Consider the following 27,686-nt stretch of genomic DNA (forward strand, 5'->3'; position numbering starts at 1 on the left):
ATAAATACTTAAATGCCAGTCATTCTAGATGCACACAAGCAGAAGCACCATGCTGGTACAAATGAATAGGCTTGTTCTCAACAGTCTCGGTTTTGGAAATTTTTCTTCCTAATTTGATTTACAATGATGTCTCTTCAAATTAGTTTAAGCAGGGAAATGTCTACTCTTAGCTTGGAAGAATTCTTAGACTCTGTGAAAAAATTGATTTACTGTCTGAAATGCCCAAGTTGAAATGTTGATTGCGATGTGGAAAATCAGGATGTAGTACGTAAAGCACAAAAAGAGCATATTAACATGACTACATACAGTAAAGCCTACGATAATAACTATCTTCCATAAATGACTTTCTGATTTAGGAAGGCACTTTGAAGCACCTTCCTGCTTTCCTACTTGTTGCTCAAGCTGAATTAAAATACCAGTGTCTGGGCATGTGCAGATAGTTATTCAAATGCATTTTCATTTTTTAAAACTTGATATTAATAACTGACCCATCTAAAAGGTGATAGACTCTGCTTCAGGGAGGAAATATGCTCTATGCAGGAAGAAGAAAATACGTTAGAATCAATTACTGATTGTAAGACTGATATGTCAAAATAAGGTATAAAATTTCCTCAAAAGTGTTGGGTCTGGAAAGTTACTTTCCAGCATGTATTTATAATGAGGAATAGGGCTTATACTTATTGAACCTTGTTTCAACTTTTTCCTCATATGAGTACTTTTTAAATTAAGGAAGTTACATGGACTTTTAGCACAATGCTTACACTCATTTCTTTTCAATGTTGACATTATTTATACTGAATACATTTCTCAGTATTTTCCTACAACTTTGTCTCACATTTCATAATGTCTACTTGTATAAAAGACTGAGTTTTCTTATCCTTTGTTACACCAAGCAAGTTATATTTCATCCTACAGCCACATGATTTGGAAATACATTTTGGGATCACAGTCATGTTTTTATGAGTTTTGTAACTGACCAAATCTTCATTCCCTGTGATAATGTATTTGAGAGGGGAGCAGGTGAAAAGTATAGTTTAAATCAAATAATCATAAATGACTTAAAAAAATATCTTTCTTTAATAATAGTTTCGTCCTTCCTACCATTGACATTAGACCGATACATTCTGCTAGTTGGTGGTTTGGCACTAGGAAGGATTTTTTTCTTACTATCGGATTGGCTGGTCTTCAGCTAATACCTACCAACAGCTCAGAGACTGGTTAACTTATGAAATCTCTGCTACCATCAGTTGGCAGGTGACTTAGTAAATTACTTTTATGTATTTACATCATAGGAAATACAGGTAGGTTGCAGGGAAGATTTTTTTTTTAAGGAAGCTGGAGAATAGTGTGAGTGTGGTTAAGTGAAAAATTAATTTCTCCAAATCCTTTTTGTTTGAGGTGTTTAAAAATAACAAGGATAAAAAAAAAAATATATATGACATTGTATTGCAGATTGTCAGATATCTATCCAGGTATATTAGATAATGAAGCTGTAGCCTTCATGTAAGATGTTACCGTGTCTTTAGTGACAGAGCAGAAGAACAAGATAGAAAATGTAATTTGATGTTCAGTGTTATACAGTACAAGAGTTAATCTGTTGCTTTGAAAAATAAAAGCAATAATACAAATTTCAACTTAGAAAAGTCTGTCTGACTGTCTTCCGTCTGTTCTTTCCATCGTCATACTGTGGTATAGCTGCTGTTCTGGTGGTTTTGAAGTACAGGAAGGGATTTTATCAGTGGTTTTCATAACTGCAGAGTTTTTTTGTGATGGTTGCTGAAGTCCATGAATATTTTCAAGCATTTCTGTCAACAGGAGATATGGTTTATGTCAACTCAACTAACAAACATAAGGCACGCAATATGTTGCCGAGAGTCTCAAGCTGTGTCATCAGCATTTAAGAAAAATGGTTAATGAATTAAAATAGATTTAAAAGTTCAATAATATGTAAAAAGATAAAGAAGTCTTCATTAATAAGTATCTCAATTATTTTTTCTGAAATTAATACCACACTGAGACTGATTCCATACCATTGGATTTGAAATACACTCAAGTATTAGCAACTGTTTTGACTCTGTAACAGTGATCACCCTGACTAAATATGGATTTATAAAAGAAGTGATTAAAAAGTATCTTACAAATCTTGGAGTACATTTGGACTTCACTCATTTCAGAGACAAGATGACTATAAATATCCTATATTTTCTGATGGATTCCAGTTCAGTTTTTGTTACTGCTCTCATTATTTTCACAATTCAGTTGCTTTCCATGTGGAAAGCCTATATTTAGCTTTCTTCCATGACCTAGTATATGATTTGGTCTTTGTTTACAGGCTTGTGATACTTTTCTGCAGAAATAGGCTTTACCTCTTTCTCTTATAGCTTTGCTTATGATGTGATTAGTTGCAGCATCTGTAGGTCTTTTGTGCTTCTCTTTGTCTGTCTTGTTACTTATCATTTACTAGTTGTTGAAAGTGTAGATTTTTATCATGTGACTTAATTTTTGTTTAAAAGCTTTGTGTTATTATTATTTATATTACTGTGGAAAGCCGGCAATCAATTATTTGTGTGCTATTATATGATTTTCTGGGTTGTAGATCATAGACTCATAGAATAGTTTGGGTTGGAAGGAACATTTAAATGTCATCTATTCCACTCCCACCCCTCTGCAATGAGCAGGGTCATCTTCAACCTAGATCAGGTTGCTCGTAACCCCGGCCAACCTGACCTTGAATGTTTCCAGGGATGGGGCATCTACCACTTCTCTAGTCAACCTGTTCGAGTCATTCACCACACTTATTGTAAAAAATTTCTTCCTCATATCTAGTTTAAATCTGCCCTCTCTTAGTTCAATCATTACCCCTTGCCCTGTAGCAAGATGTTTTCTTACTTTTCTTGCAGTTGTTTCCTTCCTTCTTTTCTAATCACTAGTACCTTAAGACATGATTTATAAACAGTATGAATGCAAACCAGCTTTGAATAATTCTGAACTCCGTGTCTTTAGTTACAAAAGCGTGAGGTCTAGTCTGCTTTTCTGCTTACCATGTTTACTTCTTGAGTGCTGCAAACATTGCAAAAGAAGGTCTTAGGCGTCACAAATTGTCTTTAAGTTTTGCTTGAACAATTTAGGGACTGGTAAAAAATATCACCTGTGTCAAATGGCATTTTCATTGCATGATTTTCACTGCATGTTAATAGATGAGTTTATGCACTACATGTTAATAAATGCAGACTCGAATCAGAAGTTTTGCTTGCATAGGAAAAACAATCTGCTGCATGTAATAGAGCCTTCTCTCAAAGATATTGAAATGTGATGAACCACAACCATTTTTGATTAAGTGAGTTTTTTTCAATTTAATACTTAAAAAGAGCTATGAATATTGTTCAGTCATACTTTCCTATCAGTGCCTTCCAAGTAGCTGTCAAAATTATGATTACCTATTTGCTAGAATATTAGAACCAAAAAAAAAAATAATTTCTCAAGTGATGCAGAAAGATTATAATCTGCAGCTAGCAGATATGTAAAACCCTTTTCCTGCAAGGTGTGAAATTAAGAAATAAAATCTTGTCTGTCACTGTCGTATATGATTTTATGGACTATGCCTCTGAAAATTCAACATCCTGGAGTTGTTATTTAAAGTTGTGGTCACATATTGTCCTGGACCACTATATTTATATTTTGAAGTCCTTCTCCTGAATTGTTTGTCTTCACATTTTAAGATCTCTAGGACAGTGTTTGCACTGTCTTCCTAACTTTGGTCATTGTTTAATTTTAAAGGAACTTTCTTAGTCTGACTGATTTTGTCAAGGTTGCAGAGAATTTCCTATCTTCCCATATTTCTTTGTTTTAACTCTTACTGGCTATTGGACAAAGATGCACAGACTTCTCCACTTGTTCCATCTGGTTTTGCTCAAATTCTGCTTCACATCCGATTCTCAGAGCCTGCTCAGGCTGCTGCTTTGTTCTTGCAAAGGGCTTTAGCTTCAAAGATTCATATTTTTTTTTCCTCTTCTCTCCTGTTTTTCTTTCTTCTTCTTCTTCCCCCCCCCACCCCCCCACCCCCCCCTTTCCCTCCTCCTCCCCAGTTCTCTGTCTTTAAAAGCAAGCCTTTTGGAAATGGCATCACCACGCAATACGTATACTGTGCTTTATCTTTCTTGTATCCTGGTCTGTCTGTCTCTGGCTGTGGATCTAATCTCTATGTTTCTAATACATCCACATCACCATGGCAACTAGATGTCAGATACAGGCTACACCGTAACATTAAGTTTTTCCTCTAAAAAGCCCTACTCTTCACCAGTCCTTATTCAGCAGCTGTTGCTTAGTTACTTGGGGCTGGGCTTTACCTTTTGACAAATGGAGCCAGTGAAGTTTCATTAACGCGCACGATCTCGGGTACAGTATTAAGAGGCTTTTTGACCTGAGACACTTCTGTTAATCATGATGCCACCCCTACTTCCTTGTTGCTTCCAGGGGCAAGAAAGTGACAATAATTTACCATTGGCTTATAATGGTAGAAAATTACTCTGTCTCCTCTTTTATCTTTCCTTCTTCTGTATTATTGTCTCTGAGTATTAACTTCTCTGATGACTGATTAGAAGCTGCTGGGCCACTGTTTCAGCTCCCATTGTGAAGGGCTGGCAGCAAGCAGCTGTGTAATGTTGTTACTCCTCTCCACTTGGAGCTGGGTACGGGGGAACCCATACAGGAATGTGTAAAGGCATAGCCACAGTACACACTGGAGCTCAGCTGAGAGCATTAAAAGGCTACTGCAGAGCGTGGAGTTGCAGGTAATGAGTCCTGCTATAAGGCTGCTGGTTAGCTCATGCTTGCTGCCATGCTAGTTCAGCTCTGTGACTTCCAGTGCTAGAACCAGTATCTCAGTATAGTCCTGCACCGCACTTACCCGGGTATGTGTGCAAGCAGGCTCAGTGTGAATGCAGGGAGGTCTGTGCCCTCAGGTTTCATAAGCATAAAGTCACATTGGGTCCTGCTGACTACCTCTTTATAAAATGTCTCAGGGTCTGTATGTTCAAACTGAATTCTGTCCTCACTTGCTGCAGCTTACCCGTTTCTCTTTGAGGGATGTTAGATTGGGATGATGAATGAGAGAAATGATGTGTGAACCCTTTGAACTGTAGGGGAAGAGTGTTGACTACAAAGACAAATTTTTCAAGAAAGAAGTAAATGAAGCACAAAAGCAAAAGGATTGCTAAACTGAGAATATGAATAAGAAGAAAGAAAATTGCAACCTCTCTTTGGATTGGAGTGAATTTACTGAACTTGAAGAGAGTACATTTTATTCTACTGTTAACTGAGACTATACTAGTTTTAACCCAAGAACTATTACCGTCCATGCTCACGACATCTCTGATTTGGAGAAATGTTGTGTTTGGGGTGCTTATCTGAACAGAAGTCTGATAAGTTATTTCAGCTCAATTTTTGGTTTTCCTGGGATTACCTACTTTACTCAATCATCCCTTATGATAAGCAAGTTGTCTTCTCATCTGTTTACAATTAGCATTGCTTAATGAAAAAGAAACTTTAAGCATGTCAGCACTGAAATTATGGGGACTGTCCCCAGGCAGTCCCAACTGCAGAACCAGTTAGGAGACAGTTAAACATGTTGGACTAGCTTATTTAGTGTTGCTTCATACAGCTGCGTTTGGCTTTTAAAGATGTGTTGCTAATGTGTTGCTTGCTTGAAAGGTCAGTTTGGAATGTAATGATGAAAAGTTCTTAAATGAAATATCCATTCTCTTGCCGGATAAAAAAGGAACGTTATGTATTATCATTTAGACATACATTTTTTTTAAATGTAAGAAAAGCTTGAAATTCACTTTTTCTGAAAATAATTTATAAATATAATTCCTCCTTTTTGTGAGATGGAAGTGGTCTTTTGTTGCCTTGTGGATCAGTTTCCTACCTGGACAAGAAGTTAGTGCCCAAACACAGGCATTATTTGTTTAATGTGTGTGTCTGCAAAAAGATCAATTCTTTTACAATCAGCAGCAATAGGAACAAATTCCACCCAAGAAGGCTTAAGAAATGTCAGCGCATCATTGTCCTGTCCCAAAAGCAGTTGCCTTTGTCTTGCACTAAGTGCAAGGGAATTTGGTCACTAAACATAAAAGGTATTCTCATCCTTACTTTTATTCTCTGCATTTTGTGTCTGGAATATATTATTTTTGAGGTTTTCTTGATGCTTTCTTCTGTGTTTGAGTAATCACTATGTAACCCAAAGAAAGGTTTGAGCCTGTAACAAAACCCCACAAACCAACAACAAACAACCCACTCATACACCTGCAAATAGTTGTAGACAATAGATGTAGTGTGTAAATATATATATATTATACAGTAAACATGTTATTGGTATTATATTCCTAATTATTCTTTGAGAGCAGTTATTTCACATTCTATGTGTGTCTGTGGATATTTTCTTGTAGACTTTTGTTCATTAGCCTCTAGTGTGCAAAGTTTCCTCCTTTTCCCATCGTAATATATGTTTAAAACAGCAGTGAAAATGAATCATAATTGAGGTCTCATTTTAAGGGCTATCTTTTCTTACTTGTGTTTATTTCATTATTTGAATGAGAAAAAGCAATCAGGGTATCAGGGTGTGCCCTGTTATTGCCTTAAAATAACAAACAGCAAAAAGTACCCAGCCTATCTTTTAATGTGGAATACATTAATAAAAAAACCCCTCATAATTTGATACAAGATTATTTTTAATTCATATGCTAGGAAAGTATTAGGGAGTTTTATTTTTTTACAGTTTATTTTGCTTTGCTTAAAGATTTTTCAGGACTTTATTTTCTCCATGAACTATCTTGGAAAAGCTTTCTTCATCTGTAAACTTAGTAGTAATTGACATAATAGTTCTGGGTTTCTGAAAACCTTTAGGTTTGAATATGCAAAAACATTTGATGAAATGGTTGTATGGCAAATGTTAAAATTGTAGCTTTTGTTTCATCTGACAAAGAATTGTAGAAGTTTATCTAAAGATACATTTTATTCATTTTGTCTACTATTTTAGAATACAGTAATAATTCGTGTCTGCATCCTGCTACATAACACAGACCCTTTGATTTTTCTTGGACCTATGTTGTGTGAAAGAAGTCTTGCTCTTTTGGTTAAGTATTAGTTATGCTTGGCTAGAATATAAAATCTTTCAGAATATTGTTTGGCTAAAACCTTACAAAGAGATTTTTATGCTGTACTGTGTTTATCTAGGTGTCTTTCTTGCAGCTTTTATTTGGCATGTTCCTGAAGTAGCAAATAGTGTTTAAGAATCCATAACTGATTTTGTAATGTATTCATTTCAATATGCGTTTGTGCATCTGCTCAGTGTTTTCAGTATGTTTTAATACTAGTGTCAGAGGTTTTGAACCAGCTGAACATTTTTGTATCTTTGAGGTTTTGTCCAGCTATTTTCTCTTTGAGTAAAACTTATATTCTATACAAATTGTGCAAATCATGTTTTGTGCAAGGAAGAAGTGCTACACAAGGATTATAAAACTCTACAGCAGTAAGGGACCATTGATTTTGATAGGATGAGAGATGACGACTTGTCACACTAATAAATAAGTGTGCTGTCATATCTGATACTTGCACATTCATACTATGTTGTTACTCCCAGGAACGTAGCAGTAGAGGTTTGGTTTATGATAGCTCAGCATGACTGTAATGCATTTTACATGCTAAACCATTTCTCTCTAAAGATATTTGTGCCTTGGTTTGTTTCATGCAAGAGGCATGATGTGTTGTTAAAACTAGGAGGTCTTTAACATCTCCTGTTCAAAGCATTATTTGTTAGCCCTTACTGCACTGTGTCATGTAACTAAGTTGGCCTGTTTCTGTTAATTCCGTGCCTCTCTCTGAATATCTGAGCAATAGAAATTAGACATATATCATGAAATGTTCATTTACAGGTTTGTGTGGTCTTGTGGTTTAAATGGCTTTTGTAGAGATTTGTGAACAGGTCTGTCCTTGAGAAATTTTCGTAAGGATGACTTTTATTTCCAAGGCTGTGCCTTGCCTTTGTCATATATCACTTTGACAGCAGCTCTGCAAAGATTGTCCCTTTTGGTATGTTACATATTAAATATTTTACATCACAGTTGGCTTCATTTAGCAGCAGTCACATTTGCTTTCTTTTCCTCTAATTTGCAGTGTGTCCCACTGGCTTTCTGTATTGTTTTTCATGACAGTTTTTCCTGCCCTGCCACTTGCAGAGGTTTAGATGTCCTGGTTGCTGATAGTCATTGTTCCATCAGCCTGTGCAGAAATTTTTTCTTGCCATGTGTTAGAGCTGGCTCTTTTTTCCAGTATTCAAGACTAATGTTACTTCTCTGATGAAATTGCAATGTGTGTAGGGTCCTTATTCAATTTGGTTAATTCCTATGTTCTTAACATTTGTTTTCTCTTCCCAACATGGAAAACTATTTTCAGCAGTGGCTTTTCACATTGTTCACCCTGTCTCTCAGTCACACCCTGCCATCCTAGAGCTCTGCAGTTTGGTATTTTCTTACCTGTCTTTCAGGCTTCATACTCTTCGATCCATATCCTGCAAAAATGTGGAAATGAGTATGCTTTTCTGAAAATACACAAATATCCTGGTATCTGTGGTCACATTAATTTATGAAGTGTTTATCTGTCAGGATTACTGGGGTTTGACTTTAGTTCTCCTTAACTGAAGTCCTCTTACCAGTTGCTGGGCAGGCAATTCTATTTTGTTAGGCTGTGTTAATGATAGGTGTAACTGCCCCATGTGCCTGGCTCCTGTGACAACAGCTCTATCAATACAGCACTTTTCTAATTCTTTCTCAGATGGACAGTAAGTGAAGCCTTTAACTGTTGCTCCAAATTCCTCCTTTAATTTAAAAATATACTGTCCTGTGTTAATAGATCCTGTTTATATGCTGTTTCTGGAGTTTTGCTCGAACCGATTGACAGATCAACCCCACATACTGATTGTTTTTAGATGTTACATCTAATAAGTTAAGCAGGGTACAGATCTGAATGGGTGACCTCAAAGGTACGCTGATTTGCTGTGAAACTTTTTTTTGTTTGGTGTTTTGTTTTGGTTTTTTTGGTGTGGTGGTGTTTTTTGTTTTTTTCAGTTCATTATGTGGCAAGCTCTTAGCAGAGTCAGAACTGAATCTCTGTCCCAGAATGGTGTTAGTGTGGAGTTTGCAGCTGTAATTCTGGCTTTCAAATAGACTAAAGTTGAATCCCGGACCACATTGTTCACAAAAACAACCTAACAAAAAAGTAAAAAACCCCTCCAACCTCAAACCCACTCATGAAACTCAGCATAAAAATAAACATATCTGGCCATACTCCAATTCTTCTTCTCCCACTTCAAAGGAGAAGGGGAGTGTTATTAGGGCAATGTTAGAAGCTGAAACAACTAGTATGCCTTTATACAGTCATGCACCTGACGTCTTTATCAACCTATATGCTTATGAGGAGGGAATGTGATTTCTGACATTGGCGAATGATTCTCAGCACATGAAGTAAAATGAACAAACACCTTCTTTTGTGTCTACACATGGCTAGGTTCTTTGATCTGTGATGCATCAACATTACCCACTGGAGGCAGAAGGAGGGGAAGAGAGGAAAAAAAAAAAGCAAAGGCAGTTGCCAAAATTGGCATCCAGCCCCAGCTCTTGAATATGTTGGACCACCATGAAAAGCATTTATCTTAGTGTTGAGTAGTATAATTATTAGATTGTTGGTGTATGTCCCAGCAAAGTATGTGATTTTGTTATTCTTTAAAATATGACCAGACTAAATATGTTGTCAGTAACATCAAAACTAAGATAATGTTGCTGCTATCTTTGAGCCAAAAGGGTGCTGGATTTTACATTCCTCTTCCAGTGCTTGGTCCTGTAGGCTGGGCTTGTACTGCTTTATTGTATGGCAGTACTGCTCTGCAGTGTTAGGGGCCGCCCTTGAGGTCATCAGATATTGCACCACTTTGGATGCTGGCATCTTTGACAGCTTTCCAGGAGAAATTAATGATTTTATTACAAAGGTAATATAATAGGGGGGGAAATAAGGTCCATTTGTAACATTATTTTCTTGGTAATAAAGCAAAGTATGGCAAGAAAGAGAAGTATTCCACACTTTCTTCATAGCCACTGAATTCCTCAGTGGTGTCCCTTATTTCCTATAAAGTTTACTGGAATAATTAGAAAGCAAAATTAGTTTTGTTCCATAGATTTATTCTACTCTTGATATTTTATGGCTTCTGAGAATAAAAATACGTTTCATTGTAGTGCTAACCTTTGGCATGCTATTGCACATCTTTCAGTCTGCACACCTTGGCTGCCTTTGTTGAGACTTCAGATCTATTTCTTCGGGTCAGCAGTATCTATGACAGCAACTTAATTGCTACATGCATTTGTACTCTGAAATTTTTTTTCAGATTCATGTTGATGTGCCTATTTGCCTGGGGGTTGTTTTTATATTAAATATCAGTAAAAAAATGGTAACACCTACACAAGCAGCAGTGGAGCAAAATCCCATGTAATTGCAAGCCAGCCCTTCTGAAAGATGAGGGGAAAGGGAATATTTTATTTCTATTTTAGCTGTTACTGCCAGGAAGCAAAAGCAGAAGCTATTTACATTTATTATCTTTGAGCCCCTTAACATCACATTAATGATTTCTGCATTTCTATTAATCTTTATCCATTTCTTTTTCACCCTCCTCAAACTTCTGAATGTTCACAAGAATTAATTTAGCACTATTGACATATAACTATTTTGGGGATGCAGATGACATTCACCAGTAATATAAAAACTTAAGAATACTGTTTCTAAATGGAGTACTGGAGGCAATTTAAGAAATTTAATGTAATTAATAAAGTTGGAAGGAAAGGAAAATTTCCTGATTGTATTTCCATGGAGTTCTCTAATCTGTACTACAGATACATAAACAGGTTAACTAGCTTTTCATAGATGGGCTAAAAAAAGTAATCTGCTACTGTGCTGGCATGGATATTTTAATGTGAAATTTTTAAAAACGATTTATGTATTTATTTGAAAAATATATAAATATATTTTTTCAAATGCCACTGGAAAGTTTTCACATTCAGTTTAGAGCTTAACAGGTGGGTGACTAAAGTTGTTCCATGACCTTATGGAGCTGAAGTGTGTATAGACTTCAAAGGAAATTATCATTGGGCTGGGAGGCAAAGTGAAGTATCTGCTTAGATGAGTGGCACTATAGCACAGATTCATTAGGAAAGGGCATTAAAAATTAGCCTCTGAGGAATTCAGGGTAGACATCTGATGAACCGATGATATTGTAAAATACAAAGGTACAATGTGCACTCTTGGAATAAGATCCAAAAGTAAGTTGCTAAGAACCACTACAGTTCATTTTAAATATAAATTAAGATGGAATTATTCTGTTTTATTCATTTGGCTTTTCACTAATTCTGATGACTGAAGGGCATATGAAGAACTTATAGTCCTCTAGAGGCCTGAGGAAAAGTTCCTTGGTTTTCTGCTGAACAGGCTTTTCTAGCAACAATTTCAAGAAAAAAACCCAACCCTCTGAAAGATGTTGTGTTTTCAACTTTTAAACTTATCACCTTATCTTAGTATTGTTATGCTAAGTCAATAATGCTGCTGTAGTTTATAGTGATTCAGATATTCCACCAGAACTTTTGTATAACAGCAGAACCAGAACATCAGTGTTTGAACTAGTGCTGGGAATTTCCAGTGGACTGGGAATAGGATGCTCATTTTAGTGCTTCACTTCTCATGTAATGTCTAAATGCTTAACAGTGGTGCAGTGTTTTGGGATGCTGGAATAGGAGCATAGTTTTACAAACTGATGCTAGATCTCAGGATAGGTAGTCTTGACAGTTAATTTGTGACATCTAATCATTTTTTTTTTTTTTTTTTTTTATTGAAGTACCTGCAGACTATAGAAACAACTGGACAATGGGTTTTGCCAGCTAGGCAAAACTATAGTACTACTGTTGGACAGCGACATCGGTTTGTTTGCTATGTGTCCCGTTGGACAGATTTTGAATGTATACTTCATGCTGTAGGGAAACTAGTAACTATGCTAGACATGTTTTAAAAACAACATCTGTTTTGTTGACCTTATTTTTTCATCTGTCCTAAATATTTAGAGGAAAGCAACATGGAAAGATTTGTAGCTGAGACATTTCCCTTTTTCTGCTTTTTCTGCTTTTTTTTTTTTTTTTTTAATGAATGTAAGAAAGATAACAATTCATCTTTTTTTCCCACTTCATTAAAATCACATTCTAAGCAGTCTTCTGAAATCAGTACAGTGAAATTATTTTTCAAGTTAATGAAAGCATTATTTTAAATGCTTGAGCAAATGTTACTGTGTATTTGTGTATGCATGCTTTTACAAACGGAATAACGCGTCTGTGATTTTAGTTCCATTTTTTCCTTTCTATTCTGCTGACTTCACATACAGATGTAATTGGGAATATAGCATATCTTAATTGTTTCTCATATTTCAAAATGCACAATTTGAAATTGTGCAGCTTTTTCAGATGTTCATTTATTTCTGATTTCCCACTATCAAAACTAATCTGAAGCTTAAAAACATACTTGGGCAGCATGGTTGTTTAGGAATTGATAGATTGGGATGTTTTAAACACAAGTAATTTATTTTCAACACCAAGGATTTGCTTTGTATTTCTCTTTCTATGGGAATAAAAAAATGAGGTAATTGTTGTGAAATCTGGGTACAGTGTTTTCCAAATAACAATTAATGTTATTTTTTATGAGACTCCATGTATATCACAATTCATTCAAGTGTGAAATGAAAGATATTTCACTTTGTTACCAATGTCAAGTTTCAGATGTAGTGAAAATGGTCTTACCCAGCTGAAGATTAAAAAAAAAAAAAGTATGAAGTATTGCCATGAGACATTCATGCATTTAGGGAAAGTAAACTGAGTAAATAAATGAGTCAATCTACTAAAAGATTATGTTCTTTAGAACAAGCAATACAGCAGCTCCAGACAGATGGTTTAATGAGCAATTTTGGACATTTTTAGTTACACTATAGTGTCTCTTCTGTATTTTAACCATATTTTCATTATTTAAGTGTATAATTTACTTTAAATCACTTAATTGACAAAGGAAACCAAAAGATGTCCTGTAATAGTTTGCAGTCACTAGATTTTTATTTGGGTACTGAATAAGCTGAAGATGATAGACTTCAAGGGATTCTGTTGAGGTAAAATCAGTTTCCTCTGTTTTGTTTTCACAGATCCAGCCATTGTAAATGGAGTTTATTGGTCAGAATCTTTAAATAAGGTTTTTGTGGATAATTTTGATCGTGACCCTTCTCTGATCTGGCAGTACTTTGGAAGTGCAAAAGGATTTTTCAGGCAATATCCAGGTAAGAAGAATACCAGTTCTTAAAATACAAAAAAGAATGCTATGGCTGTAAATCATAACTTTCAGGTACTTGCAGGTTTGATTTTACTTTATCTAGATTTCAGAGAGAGATATTTTGAATCAATGTTTTCAATGTCCTGAGTTATTACTACCAATTTTTATTTGGAGGTGAAGCCCCCATGACAGCTCATGTACGCATAAATATTCCTTCTCAGATATACATATACAAACAAAGAAAAATAACTTCTAAACAGACTGTGGAGAAGGAAGGCAAAAGGATTAGACCATATAGTACTGAACGTAGAATATGTGTTCTATTGTGGTATACGGAAAGACTTAATTGTAACTTATTGTTCAGTTTTCAGACTTCCATTTAACTTGACACTTCTGCATTTAAAGATTTCAAAAACTTGTTTTGAAATTTACTTTTATACCGGTTGTAATAATATGCAATTAGATCACTTGTATTGTTCCTATTAAAATAGGTTAAAATATATATTGTTACCTATTAAGTTTTATGTTTAATCATGTACCAAATTTACTACATATTAAATAAGCTGATCCTCAGCTTCTGCAAGTTTATATCAGGCCCGTAGTGGGAACTGTTATTTTGCTGACATGGTTCAGCAGCCCATGGGTTTTTTTGTCTGAAGTCTTGAGTTTAATGTGAGTAAGTTTACTGTAAGCCTATATGTCTGAAAGTGACTGAAAGTAATAGCTACTACATCTATGTTGGTTTTAGATTATAGTAGAGTTCTCAAGCTTCATGATATTTCAAGGGTAGAAGAAGTGTCCGTCCTTTTTTAAAGGCTGGTTCTTGTTTTGTGTTAGAAAAAGGGTGTAGACAGCTGTAAGGATTGACCTGTCAATTTTCTTTTTGCTTGCTTGGAGATGTTTTTATCATATTGCTTTTGACCAACAACCAGGAGATGTTACCACTTCACAGCAATGCGAGCAAAGCTTCAGGGCTGTGACTTGTGAGTGAAGCAGTATAACAGTTATCAGCTGTAGTAGTAAGTGCTCAAGGTTTGAAAGGGACTTGGCAAGCATGTGACAAAGCTTGCCAGCACCAATGACCAGGTATGATAATACTTCAGTGACAGTAGTATGATGAACATAGTAGACTTGAGGAGGTTTTTTGCCTTACAGTAGGCTGAAAAAAAGTAAGGGGGGAAAAAGGTGTTTCTGGTGGTCTTATTTAATTAAATTATTTTTTCCAGTATTTCCTATGTTATTATACCATTGCCTGTTAAAGTATGAAACTCCATTAAGTGCTACGTAGCCCCAGTACCACAGATGCATTTTGAACAGGTATTGTGAAAATGTAATTTAATCTTTTTCTCTCTCTGTCTTTTTTTTTTTTTTTAAAGGAATTAAATGGGAACCTGATGAGAATGGAGTCATTGCATTTGACTGCAGAAATAGAAAATGGTAGGCAATAAATAAGCTATTGCTGTTTAAGAAATCTGAATGGAAGAAAAGTTCAGTACTTAAAAGAACAAGTTGTTTTTATCTTTTGTCTTAGGTATATCCAGGCAGCAACGTCTCCAAAAGATGTGGTAATTTTAGTAGATGTCAGTGGCAGTATGAAAGGGCTTCGCTTGACTATTGCAAAACAGACGGTTTCATCTATTTTGGATACCCTTGGAGATGATGACTTCTTCAATATAATTGCTGTGAGTGTCTCAGGATTCTTTTTTTTTATTTTTTTTTTTTAATTTTTTTTATTTCTTCCATCATTTGTTGTTATCTGTCATGTTTTACATCACACAACACACTTGAAAAATGTTGCAGGCAGGTGATGGATATAAGACATCTGAACCAACTGGACAGATACTGTCTGATTCTTCCAATGCAAGCTTCTTCATGTGACAGTGTTTTCAAACTGTTTTGCTGTGACTTGATATGTGAACCCCCTTAAACAAGTTGTCTTGAGTTTAGAAGTTACAAAGAGGAGTAATATGTTTTGTAGTTTCCCTAAACTTTCTATATAACCATAATTTTTAACTTTGGGTGGTGTCCCCATACCACCCCTTGCCTTTCACACCACCCCCCACCTTGCATATGTAATACAGTGCAAACTGGAAAATGGTTAATGTGCAAGGATTAATAGAATCAGATCTTAGCTTTTGCTGAAGCTTGTATGGCATGATAAAATGCCAGCAGAGATCATAAAATCATAGCATGGTTTAGGTTGGAAAAAGACCTTTAAGATCATCAAGTCCATCCATTTACCTGGGACTGGCAAGTCTGCCACTAAACATGTCCCCAAATACCACATCTACATGGTTTTTGAACATTTCCAGGGACAGTGATTCTACCACCTCCCTAGGCAGCCTGTTCCAATGCTTGAGCACCCTTTCAGTGAAGACATGTTTCCTAATATCCAATCTAAGCCTCCCCTGGTACAACTTAAGGCTGTTCCCTCTTGTCCTACCCCGTTTTACCTGGGAGCTGAATCTTAACACTCATTTCTTGACAGCCTCCTTTCAGGTAGTTTGAGAGAGCAATAAGGGGTCCCCCCCGAGTGTCCTTTTCTTCAGACTAAACAACCCCAGTTCCCTCAGCTGTTCCTTGTAAGACTTGTGCTCTAGACCTTTCACCAGCTCCGTTGCCTGTCTCTGGACACGCTCCAGCACCTCAATGTCTTTCTTTTAGTGAGGGGCCCAAAAAACAGGATTTGAGGTGCGGCCTCACCAGTGCAGAGTGCAGGGGGACAATTGCTTCCCTGGTCCTGCTGGTTTATATCGTTTCTGATACAGGCCAGGCTGCTGTAGGCCTTTATGGCCACCCAGGCAGATGGCTGACTCGTGTTCAGTCAGTTGTCAGCCAGCACCCCCAAGTCATCTTCTGCCACACACCTTCCCAGCCCCTCTTTACCAAGCCTGTAGCATTTCATGGGGTTGTTGTGTCCCAAGTGCAGGACCCGGCACTTCTCCTGGTTGAACCTCATACAGTTGGCCTCAGCCCATTGATCCAGCCTGTCCAGATCCTTCTGTAGTCTTTCCACCCTCAAGCAGATCAATAGTCCCAGCCTACTTGGTCTTATCTGCAAACTTACTGAGGAATGCACTTTATCCTCATTGTTCATGCTTTCCTCAGTGCAAATCTGAAATGTATGTACGTATAAGTTCTGCAGAGGTATTATGGTGCTTACTGACTGATAAATGTAATCATCAGTAGTTCCTGTTATATGTATATAATAGTTATCTTTCCATTGTACAGGTATATGTTTTAAGCCTTTGACAAGTCTAGTTTTATAGTGTTTAAAAGTAATGGCATTAATCAGAATGGCTTCAACAAGTCCAAGACTCATATCAGAATTACTATTTGTGCTGGTGGTGTGAAGAATTGCTGGTTTTATAAATTTTCCTTTTACCATTCTTTTGGTAATGCTCTGCGAATACATGGCTTTATCATATGCATAAATCCTAAAACTGTCTTCAAAGTCTTGAATGTATGGAGGATTTGGGTCTTTTTATTGCTACAAGGAAGTGCTTTTTGTGTACTGAAATAAATGACCCCAGTGATCCCAGTGCAAACCATTGAGAATGTATGGAGAATGAAGTATATATGCATGAAGTATACGTGCATTTACTGTATTTTTAACAGATAGCAAGCAGTTAGTTCAGTATATCTTTCATATTAATCTCCTTGCATGATAATTCCATAATTAGCAGAAACTCATGTAGTAGAAAGACATAATTACATACTGTATCAAAAAAAAAAATACTGTCCTTCAAAAAATTTGTGATTAACTGTAATCTAAATAACTTTTGTAAGTTAAAAGAATGTTTCAAGTAAGTAATTATTAAGATATCTTGAAAAATGGCTGGTCGAGTATAATCTTTGTAGTAGTTGTGACAGTTACTGTGAATGATGTAGGAAGAAAAAAATAAATTTTTTATAATTGATTTTTTTTTTTACTTTGGGAAAATGAAAAGGCTCGTCTATAACAAAAAATGTATGCAGCTAGACTCCAAACTAATGATTTTGCCTAAGTACTACAGCAGAAATACTGTATAAATACTTCACACAAAGCCAATATGAAATAACTAAATGTCATTTTTTTCAATTAAAGCATTAATTGAAAATTATTTGAGCTGAGCGTAAGCCAGCACGGAGTCACAGAATTTTTATGGAATTTATTGCCAGCTTACACAAACTTCTGATCACTGATTTGGGTATTGAGAAAAGGAAAGAAACACCAAATTGAGCCTTTCCACCCCGTGCTCAGGCTCAGCTTCTGCCCCACAGCTGCCCGCTGCACCCTGGTCTGAGCACCCCGAGCCGCCCGGCCGGGTTCCTGCCCTCCCCGCTGAGGCGCTGGCTGGTGTGGGAGGTCAGGGCACTGCACAGGTTTCCCTCATCAGCTCTGTGCTTACTAGTTTTTCACCACCACTCTTTCCTGCTTGCTGGTTTTCCTCTGCTCTTAGTTTTTCTCTTCAGTGTCGGTCACCCATGGGCTGTCCCTTGGGGGGGGGGGGGGGGATCCAGCTGCAGGTCACCTGCAGGCCACAGTGTCCAGAAGCGCACCTGTTTCACCATGTCACTTTGTTTCCAAATGTTTCCAGGCACTGGTGGCTTCTTTCTTACACCTGCCTGCCCAAGGACCCCGCAGCCACCTCAGCCCTCTGCTGCTGTTTTGACGCCTCATGGCTTGCTCCAGCCGATGTCAGTGCTGGCTGGAACCGGCTGTGACCGCACTGGGCAGTCCGTGGCGCACTCCCCACTCCCTCTGCCGCCTCATATGTAGTTTGGTTAGTATAAGAAATTCTTGACGCTTAGACAGATATGTAATTACTGAGGTAAATACAGCATTTGTCTGAGCTAAATTTTTCATCTGAAGGTTTTTTTCTTCTCTATAACCTCTTTTAGGATTAATATGTCTTTATTTGTTGCCATAAGTAGAAATGGCAACTAAGAGTGCAATTTTATTCTTACCAGCTCAGCTGTTTCATTTCATTAGGACACTGTTCATTTAGTTACTCTGCAAATATGAACCTGAAAGTATTTGCTGCATTGAAAGAGGTACTGCAGAAATGCAGGGGAAAGCAAGGGGGCCGTGACAGGAGTGGCAATGAGTGGGTAAAGTGCTGTCCTGTTGCCCTGATGGTGTCTTGGAGGAAGAGTCTTTAAGGAGTTGTTTTGGACCAGGTGTGCCAACGTAATCCTTGTTGTCTCTCAAGTCAAAAAGATAATAATATAAAGAAAACACAAAACTTATTTGCTTGAAAATCTAACAAACTATTAACAGAAACCAGTGCTGTGGAGAAGGGAGTAGATGTTTTGTTAAGGAATGGCATAGGTAGGCTGGGTCTGGATTATGGACTCTTTTTAAAATTCACTGTGTTAGAGGAAGACGTAGCAAGGGCATGCAATAAAACCAGGATTACTGTGATCTAAATGATCAGCAAAAATTACTTCTGTAGCACTGCTCTGAGTAAGTGCCAGCAGGGTAAATGATCTTTGTGAAGACTGGAGAGGATGTTTCAGTGATCAAAACATGAGACAACAAAGCCCACACAACAGGCTTCTTGGTGTGAAAGCGCTGAAAATCCCATACAGCTTTTATCTGTAGACAAATGCTCGAGGGAGATTATTTCTTACTCTTTATAATTTAGATGTAGCCTGGTCATGTCAAAGCAGTTTCATTTGAAGGTAGGATACACATATGTCCATATGAGAAATCCCCATTGTAACATAGATCCATGCATATGTAGCAAGTTTCTGTATCTAGAACTGGCCAGCTGTGCAGTATGTGCAAAAATAGATCCACTGTGTCTAAATGCTGACAACTTACCCTTCAGACAGCACACAGCTGTGTGCTTGCTCAAACCAATTGTTCTTCTGAAAGGCCGGTCCAAATTGTTGCTCTGTGAGGACCGCTGGACATCTGGAAGTCTGAGACAGATGACACTTTCTCTTCCCAGATCAAAATTTGAGGTGAAATAAGAGCTTTATGGGGGAAATTTTGTTGAGCAATACACTCAATAGAGTGAAAGTTTTGAGCCTGAGTGATTGTCAGGATGGCTGTATTATGCGCAGTGATTAATGGACCAATTAGTTGCAACAGAAGACTTCTATGAGGAACTAGGCCAGGGATTAGGAGTCAAATGAGTTAAGGAGTGCTCTCACTTGCTCTCTCATTCTCACAAGAGGGGAGAACTCTAAAGCATGCCTGCATTTTGGGGCAAAAGATGGAAATGCAAGGAAAATAGTGATGAAAGATGTGAGAGAGGACTTACAGATAAGGAACAGCCAAAACGAAGCAAGCGGAAGGGTTATGCAAGCAGATGAGAAACGTTTGTATTTGTTACAGTAAGAGGGAAGAGCACTTTGAAGTTAGCCAAAAGAGAACATCGGGTTAGAGAAGCTGGACTAGTGTAAGACAGGGCTCTGTTGACAGTGGTGGTCAAGGATGGAAAGGAATTGAGCACTGAAAAAAATTAGTATCTATGTCAGGGAAAGAGGAGGAAACAGAATTTGGATGAAAAAGTGAAGTCTAAAAAGCATTTGTGTAAAATTTATGGTCATCAACCATGGTAGTTTTTTTGTTCTCCCTTTACATTATTTCACAGTACAAAAGTTTTAAAAGCTTTTCAATTTGCTTTTCAGGTTGTTGTTACACGTTTCAGTATTCCATACACACAAATACATTTAGGATTCTCATTAACTATAATGGGAGATATGGTCACTACATACTAACAGCATTAAAAACTCAATTAACACTTATAATTATGCAGTAGGATAGCAAAAAAAAACCCCACCTGACACACCCAGCCAAGAACAAAACCCAAAAGCCACTAGCAGTACATTAGCTGGGTTGTGAGACATCAAATGGTTTTGAAACTAAATATACTTTTAACTTTGTTGATATATAACAGAAAGCAGAATTCAGTGCAGGTCTTTCCAGAGAATAAACATAAAAGAAAAATGCTAAAAATAATTTTAGCCTTCATGGTTAGGTTTTTGAGAAATCTATGTGAAATTGAATTTCAAAAAGTTGTTGAAATACAAGAGTGATTTTGTGCTGTCTATGTTAAAATTTAAGGTCATCTCACGGGTGCATGAACAGAGGTGCCTGCAACAACAAGAGAAAAGGCATATTTTTCAAATTCACTTTGAAGTAAAATCCAAGTCATGCATTAAATGAACAATATTATCATAAAACAAGTACTAATCTTGCCGAATACTGAAAATTTAAAAATGCTTTTATAAAAATGTAAACTCTGTGTAAAATTAAGAAAATATTAACTGAGCCAAGAATGTTAAATGGATTTTAATGCTTTAGTCACACTATTTTAGCAGAATTGATTAGACTAAAAGTATTTGTTAATTCAAAGCACTGTAGTATAGTTCCCCGGTTTTAATTTGTAGAATTTTCCATTATAAATGGTTTCTGTATAGTGTCTTCTTTGGAGTCCTTGTAGTCATACAGAATAAATTATGGATGAACTTACTTTTCAATGTGCCTGAATAATCAGAATCTGTACAGCTAATGTATGGGCAGGCTGAGAAAGAGAAAGGCAGCTAGTTGCTAACCTCCGTATGATTGCTCCAAGCACCAGGCTGCACTTGTATGCCAATTGTTACACATGATAACACTAGTGGAACTTTGGAAATGACAATTCCTTTGCTTCTTTTTCTGGATTGGACTTCACTGTTGGATTTTATGTTGGGCTGTGTTGGGTATCCAAGTATGCCTAATGTAGCATGAAATCTTTTATCTGTGTATTGTCGCACCACAAAATGTGGATTTACTGTTTCTGTGGACGTTGCTCCAGATAGCTTAAATATGACAAAGGATAAATACGAAAAATGCTAAGATGAATGTAAACTACTTGTGTAGGTGTGCTAGAACCATACATATCTCACATTTTCAGAATGTGAGTAGTGTCTGATTGTACAATCTAGGTCAGGAGCTGTCCAGCTAGCTATATGGTTCCTCTTAGGTCAGATTTTAGACCACTCATTTTATGCCTCTTGTGTAGTGAAATAACTAGATGCAAAATAACATGAACTAATAAAACAGATAAATGTAACTAAATAATAAAACCTCAAGCTCTCAGCTGTTATATTACAGCTATCACAACTATAACATGCAAAGTGTCACATGTCAGAGTATAAGGGTGATGGACTATGCAACACTAGGGAATATAAGAAAACAGTGTAATGCAAGACTTCAAAAGCAAAATGCAGGCTTTCACTGAGGTACATTAGCAAGAGATCTATACTGGATATTGCTGGAAAAGTCAGTATTTACTAATCAGCCTTTTGATTAAAGATCAGGAAGCTATTTCAGAAAATACAGATTTTAAAATGTCATAGAAAAACTGCTGAACTGATTTCAAATTGCTGATAAGGTTGTGGTGAAGGGGGGGCAGATTTCTTTCCCATTTTCCACTTTAAAGGTTTGGCACAGTTAAAAGAAAGGCATCACCAATAACATTGCAAAACACCCAGTGACAAGGACAAAGAAATAGAATATACACTGTGAAGCACAAGTTGGGTATTTTACTAGAAGCTGACAGTCGTACTAAAGATCTTATCAAGCAGATATGCTAGTTTAAGCAGAAAACACTGCTTGAATGATTTCACATGTGGCATCAGAATTCTACCGTTTTCATGGACTTAAAGGAGCAGATGTTTACTGCTTTGGGAATTTCTTTTGGAACCAAAATAATTTTGTCCAATGAATTTTTCCACCTCTTCATATTTGAGTTTTTTAAAAAGGAAAAGAAAGTGTATACAATTAACAAGGAGTATAAAATTTAAAATAGATCATAAAAATGCATCCTTGCAAGAATTCAAGCTGTCAGAAGCCCGTATGCATTTTTATATAAAGGGTTTTTTTTTACTGCACTTTCATTTGTATCTGTACAGTAGAGGAGGAACTGCTAATGGACAGAACGCTTCCAGGTTATGCTTGCTATCTGTACATTACATAAAATACTCATTTTACACACCTTGGCATAAACCAGTTTATTCTGCCATACATAGCAGATTACTTAAAATATTTTTGATAGTAATAATCTCAAGGTGAATTAAACTGCCGCAAATCCAAATACCGTTGTAATTTGGCTGGGTTTCAGAAGGATGGATACTTAAATTTTCTTATGTGCATAGTGACAGTGAAAGTGCTTTGTCTATACGCCATCTCTATAATTGTGCTGTTTATGTGAGAATGAACATTTTTATTCATCCTCTTTTGAAGTAGGATGATTCTGTAAAATCGGACTGCTAGGAGGCTTAAAGCATGTCCTCTGTGAAAATGTAAGCATCCTTTATACTATGCAACTGAGGAACACTAAAGGTGTAATGGGAAGCTACTGGGAATCTATCTGAGTTATGGTGCAGCTAGCAGGCATTCCAGCTACATGTCTGTGGGAATAGTCTGATAATAAAAGTTACTCAAAACAGTAGTTTAAATAAATCTTACAGAAATTGAATGGACTACAATTATGCTACTTGGATGCCAGGTCTGACAGAGTAGGAAGTTGTTACATCTATTTGTTGGTAGTGATGGGGCTGGGGGGTGGGTGGGGGGAGGAGGGGAAGTGGTACTACTATGGCACTAGGAGATTCTGGTATTGCTTGTACGCAGATGTTTGAAACTGAGACACAGATAGACTTTAGTATTCGTAGACTGATATTGCATGTTAGCCAATTACAGACCCTGTGCTTGTTATCATATAATGAAAAGTATATATCTTAGTATAGTTTCCAATGACAGATACAGAAACCAAGCTAAGAACAGGCTTAATTGGAAAGTATATTGATTAAAGAACATGCTGGAAATACCTGTGTGAAGACAGGAAAAAACCTGGGAGTGGGGGCTGGTTTGCCAGTGTCTGTTACAGGTGTTCAGTATTTTTTTTTACAATAGCGTGGAATATGACTTTGGCCTGTAATAAGAGATGCTGTGTAGATTTGGCTTTATTGTTTTACAATGACTGTCAGAAGAATAGATAGGAAAGCAGTCTGAAGAGAGAAACTACAGGGAAAAGTACATAATTTATCAGGTCAATAAGCTTTTATGACACTGAGATGCACCCAGGACACTCCCAGTGAGTCCAAAGTGTTCTAGAAGTAGTTGCTTTATTTTTCATATTACCTTCGGAGCAATAGACATGTCCACAGGCTCTCATATATTGGAATAATATTGATGGGAATAAAATAGATTGGGAAGCATACAAATTTGCTACAGAAATTATGTGTAAATATCTTTCAAGCATTTGTGTTTCTATACAACCAATCAATTACTAGGTTGATGCTGATGTATAACCAGCAATAGTAAGTGGAGTTACTCTGGGTTTGTATTTCCTCATTGCTGAGGACTGAGTCTAGCACAATGCCTCAATAACTTGATGCAGTTCAATTTAAACATTTTTCCCAATGCAACAGTAATTATGTAATTATGAATGTAGTGAGTAGTGCACTGTTAAAATGAATGATGGTGGCAGATGTCCAAAGTGGAACAGGTTGCAGGGGTCTGTGGTTAGACATATGTGTAGAGAAAGGAGTGGTATTACATTGAAGAGTATAGAATAAGTTCAGAGTTATTGGCAGAGACAGTGAGAACAGTGTTCTGTAATGAGTCATTGTAAAGCTTTTTTTATTCTTGCTGAGGTGGAAGAATAAGGCAGTAAATGCATATATTAATTAAATTAAATGTTTTTCATCATTACTGTTGACTTGTCATCTTTCATTGTTTACTATGGATGTTCTGATTCACTTAATGCCTATGAATGGGTGAAACTGTTTAAGGCCTAAATGCAAAGGCCTTATAGTTTGATCTGTGATAACTTCTGGAGTAGATGAAATTAACAGGAGCAGGAATTAAGTCAAAACTCTAGCTATACAACTAATGTTGGCTTTTTGAAGTTACTTCTTTGTTAATTTGGTGTGTGTTGAAAGGTTTACAAGATTTAAACAATCAAGTGCTATTTTCAATTAAGTGACTTAAGCATCCATGAGTCTGCAAGATTTACAGAAAGCGGATGAGACTTAGTTTCTTTTAATGCCTAAGATGATTCTGAAAATAGGACTGGGCTATCTAACTTAGACCTTGAAGATAAGCAGATAATTCCTTAACGATCTGTCACAGCTTCATGACCTTGTGTATAATAAGATACTCCGCTTGACTGAAATTCTGGCTATTGTCAGATATGTCCAGGACTGATTCAAGCTTACGGACTTTTTGGCATAGTTCTACTACTAACCTTCCAGAATATTAGCCAGTGCCTCAAATATCAGGACTTTTTTTATATGTAGCAAAGAATTGGGAGTTGTGACTGTGATATATCAAACATGACCTCTTAATGCTCTCCAGATTGCAACTTGAAGGATATTTATGCCAACTAGCATATATAATACCCACTAACTCCACCTGAGTATTAGCATCCATTATATTAAATGCTCCTTTTTAAAAGTATAAACCTCTGAAATGTTAAGAATCATCTAAAAGGAAAAAAACCAAACCCACAGCCATTTTGTGAAAATTAACAGAATTCTTTTGTTCTTATTTCACGTGTGTGTTTCCCTTAGTTCTGACTCATTAAATTTTTTATTTATCAAAGATTTTAATTAATTTTCTCATCACATTTTTTTATTTCTCTCTATAGTATAATGAAGAACTTCACTATGTAGAGCCGTGTCTGAATGGAACATTAGTTCAAGCAGATAGAGCCAACAAAGAGGTAAGGAATGAAATTAACAGAGTAGCAGAGAGATAGGATGCAGTGTGTAACAATGTGCTATAATGATCTTTTCCTGGTATAATGCATTCCATTATTAGAATGTATTAATTATTCTCCATATGCCATTTCAAAGGAGTCTTATGTGACTTAGTAGGAAGAAAAAGTAATAACCTCCCAGTTAAATTGATGGAATAAACTTAACGCAAAAACACAGAAATCACTGAAAAGATACTGTTTATGAAGTTTAGGAATTATTTTAAGTAAAATACTTTATTTTCTTAAAATTGAATTATCATTCTGTTACCAAAAATGGAAGAAATTGCATTCTTAAGTTGAACTAATACTAAAATTAAAACAAAATCTCAAAACAAATGAAAAAAAATATAATATTATGTGAATAAAAAATTTTCAGCATTCCAAACAGGTGTGTCAAAATAATAATGCATTCATTAGAGAAAGTTCTGTGAAAGTTTCAAATTAATTACATGCTTCTGGCATTTTAAAAAAATATTACAGTGGTTTCAGTGAAAGTTTTATTTGAAGGAAGATTGCAGTAATAATCTGCACCTTGAAGTTTAGTTTATTCCCTGCTGTCCAAATGCAGTTTCTCTTTGCCTTACTCCATCACACTTCTTAGAAGACTAAGGTGAGATTGTTTAAGCCATGTAAAATTATGAAATAAGATAGTTGAAAAGTCCTGTGTTTCTTGTAGATGGAAATGCCTGTTAGAATAAGCTACTTGTGTTGTTACTCTTCCCTGCTAAAGCTTCCTCACGGCAGCAGTCTTGCATCGTTCTTTAAATACTTCTCTCTCTTTCTTTTATTAAAGGCAAATCAGAAGAGTTTCAGCTCAGCACTGAAACGTGCTTAACATTCAGTGTGTCTGTTCATTTTTGCTAAAGTCAATGAGATGTTACCGAAAGTAAGAAATGTAGGTCTGAAAACACACTTCTAAGTGTGTCATTGTTAGGGCTTTCTATGTATACTGAGACAAAATGAGTTTCATCTCGTAATGCTGAACTTTGCTCCATTGTATTATTCACATGAGTTCTTTCATTTTACTTACATATACATCTACATTCTACAGGAATTATTCTTCATGGGCTGCTTCCTTAATATAGTTGATGTTCTCCACTGTTGTTTCTTAGGTTATCTAAATATCATTTGGTCGCTATGTAGAATTACATGATTTTTTTCTAATAATTTAGTGTTGAAGACCCTTATTTGTGAACAGTGATCCAGTTATCAAAAATGAGCACTTTATTGTGGGTGCATCTGATGAGCCATATGAAAGCTGTACAAGTTCTATGCTTAAAACTAAAGTTGCAAATATATTGCCCAGATGTACTGTCTGGAATTAATCCTACTGTTAACCTTTCCATCACTCTGCAACTGATCAAAATACAGATTATCATACGCCCATATGTTAGTTAATGTCAGATTAATTTTAATGTAATTGATCAAAAAGATTTTATGCCACCCAGATGATGTTCAGATTTTATGAACAGTGCTCAATAATTCAAAATAGTAAAGTACAATTCCATAGCTTCAATATAATTTCTAGTTAGCTAAATTATTCATTTTTTTTTAATTTCTGGAATCACTTTGTTTTTTGTTTTTCGTTTTGGTTTTTTTTTTTCCTATAAATTGAATAATGTATCCAAGATTTTGGAGAATAACTAAATATGGCCTCTTTTCCAGTTACTCATACTAGTGATCTGGCTGTTATTCTTTCCTTGAATGGCCAGAACCAGAGAATAATTTTGAAAGAGCTAACATGTAATAGTTCTGTGAATTTTTATATACTATGGCTTTGTCAATCTTTGTTTCTGAACTTCTGTGAATTTATACATTCTTACTATTTTTCTAATTTATGTAATGAAGTTAACAGTTTATTTGCCTAAACACTGGCAGGCACAAAAGTGCTGTTGTCCTGAGTATAGCTTAGATTATGAAGTAAAGATTGTGAAGAAGATGGACAACCACTTAATCCTAAACAACCAATTCAGTTGTTATGCTCCTGAATTCATAGTTACAAACAGCTTTCTCATTGTCTGATATCGTTGTAAGATCTGATCCTGTGTGATTTGAATATACTGACATGGCAATATTACCTGGGGACCTCATAAAAAATTCACTGAATTTCTTGGAAAAGTTTCTTTTGGATTCATAGCCTTGGTCAGGTACATAGAAAAAAGATGTCTTAAAATGTTGTTATGATATGTATTCCAAAACTGGTCAAGAGCTATCAGAGTAGCTGTGTTTTGGACCTCATCATAAGAATTCAATTAGTTTCACTGTTCCATTCATTTCTGTGAGTCTGACAGATATACCAGGCTTCTCCTGTAGTTTCTTCTGTGTGATTGACAAGTGTCCATTGTAATATTAGACAAAAGTAGGTGAAATTTCATTCTCAACCAGTCTTACAAGCTAAATAGCCCTTTGCATGTTCACTGGTAATAATAGCCCCTTTTTTTAATTATTAAATGATAAAGGAGAAACAAGAAAAATATCATGACAAACACTGCAATGTATTTTTTTCAGACAGCCATTATCAACATACAACCATAAGTTTCTGTATTA

General features: G+C 36.1%; 1 protein-coding gene across 1 annotated transcript in view; it reads left to right on the plus strand.

Annotated features, from left to right (window-relative positions):
- Positions 1-27,686, plus strand: part of CACNA2D3 (calcium voltage-gated channel auxiliary subunit alpha2delta 3) — a 492,915-nt gene that overhangs the window by 187,573 nt on the left and 277,656 nt on the right. Inside the window, exons 6-9 of the mRNA XM_080385033.1 lie at positions 13,271-13,402; positions 14,772-14,832; positions 14,927-15,077; positions 25,029-25,103. Of these exons, the coding sequence (XP_080241159.1) occupies positions 13,271-13,402; positions 14,772-14,832; positions 14,927-15,077; positions 25,029-25,103 (419 nt within the window). The remainder of the gene's footprint in view (positions 1-13,270; positions 13,403-14,771; positions 14,833-14,926; positions 15,078-25,028; positions 25,104-27,686) is intronic.

Source organism: Falco punctatus, assembly GCF_963210335.1.
Source record: "Falco punctatus genome assembly, chromosome: 4".
NCBI lineage: Eukaryota > Metazoa > Chordata > Aves > Falconiformes > Falconidae > Falco > Falco punctatus.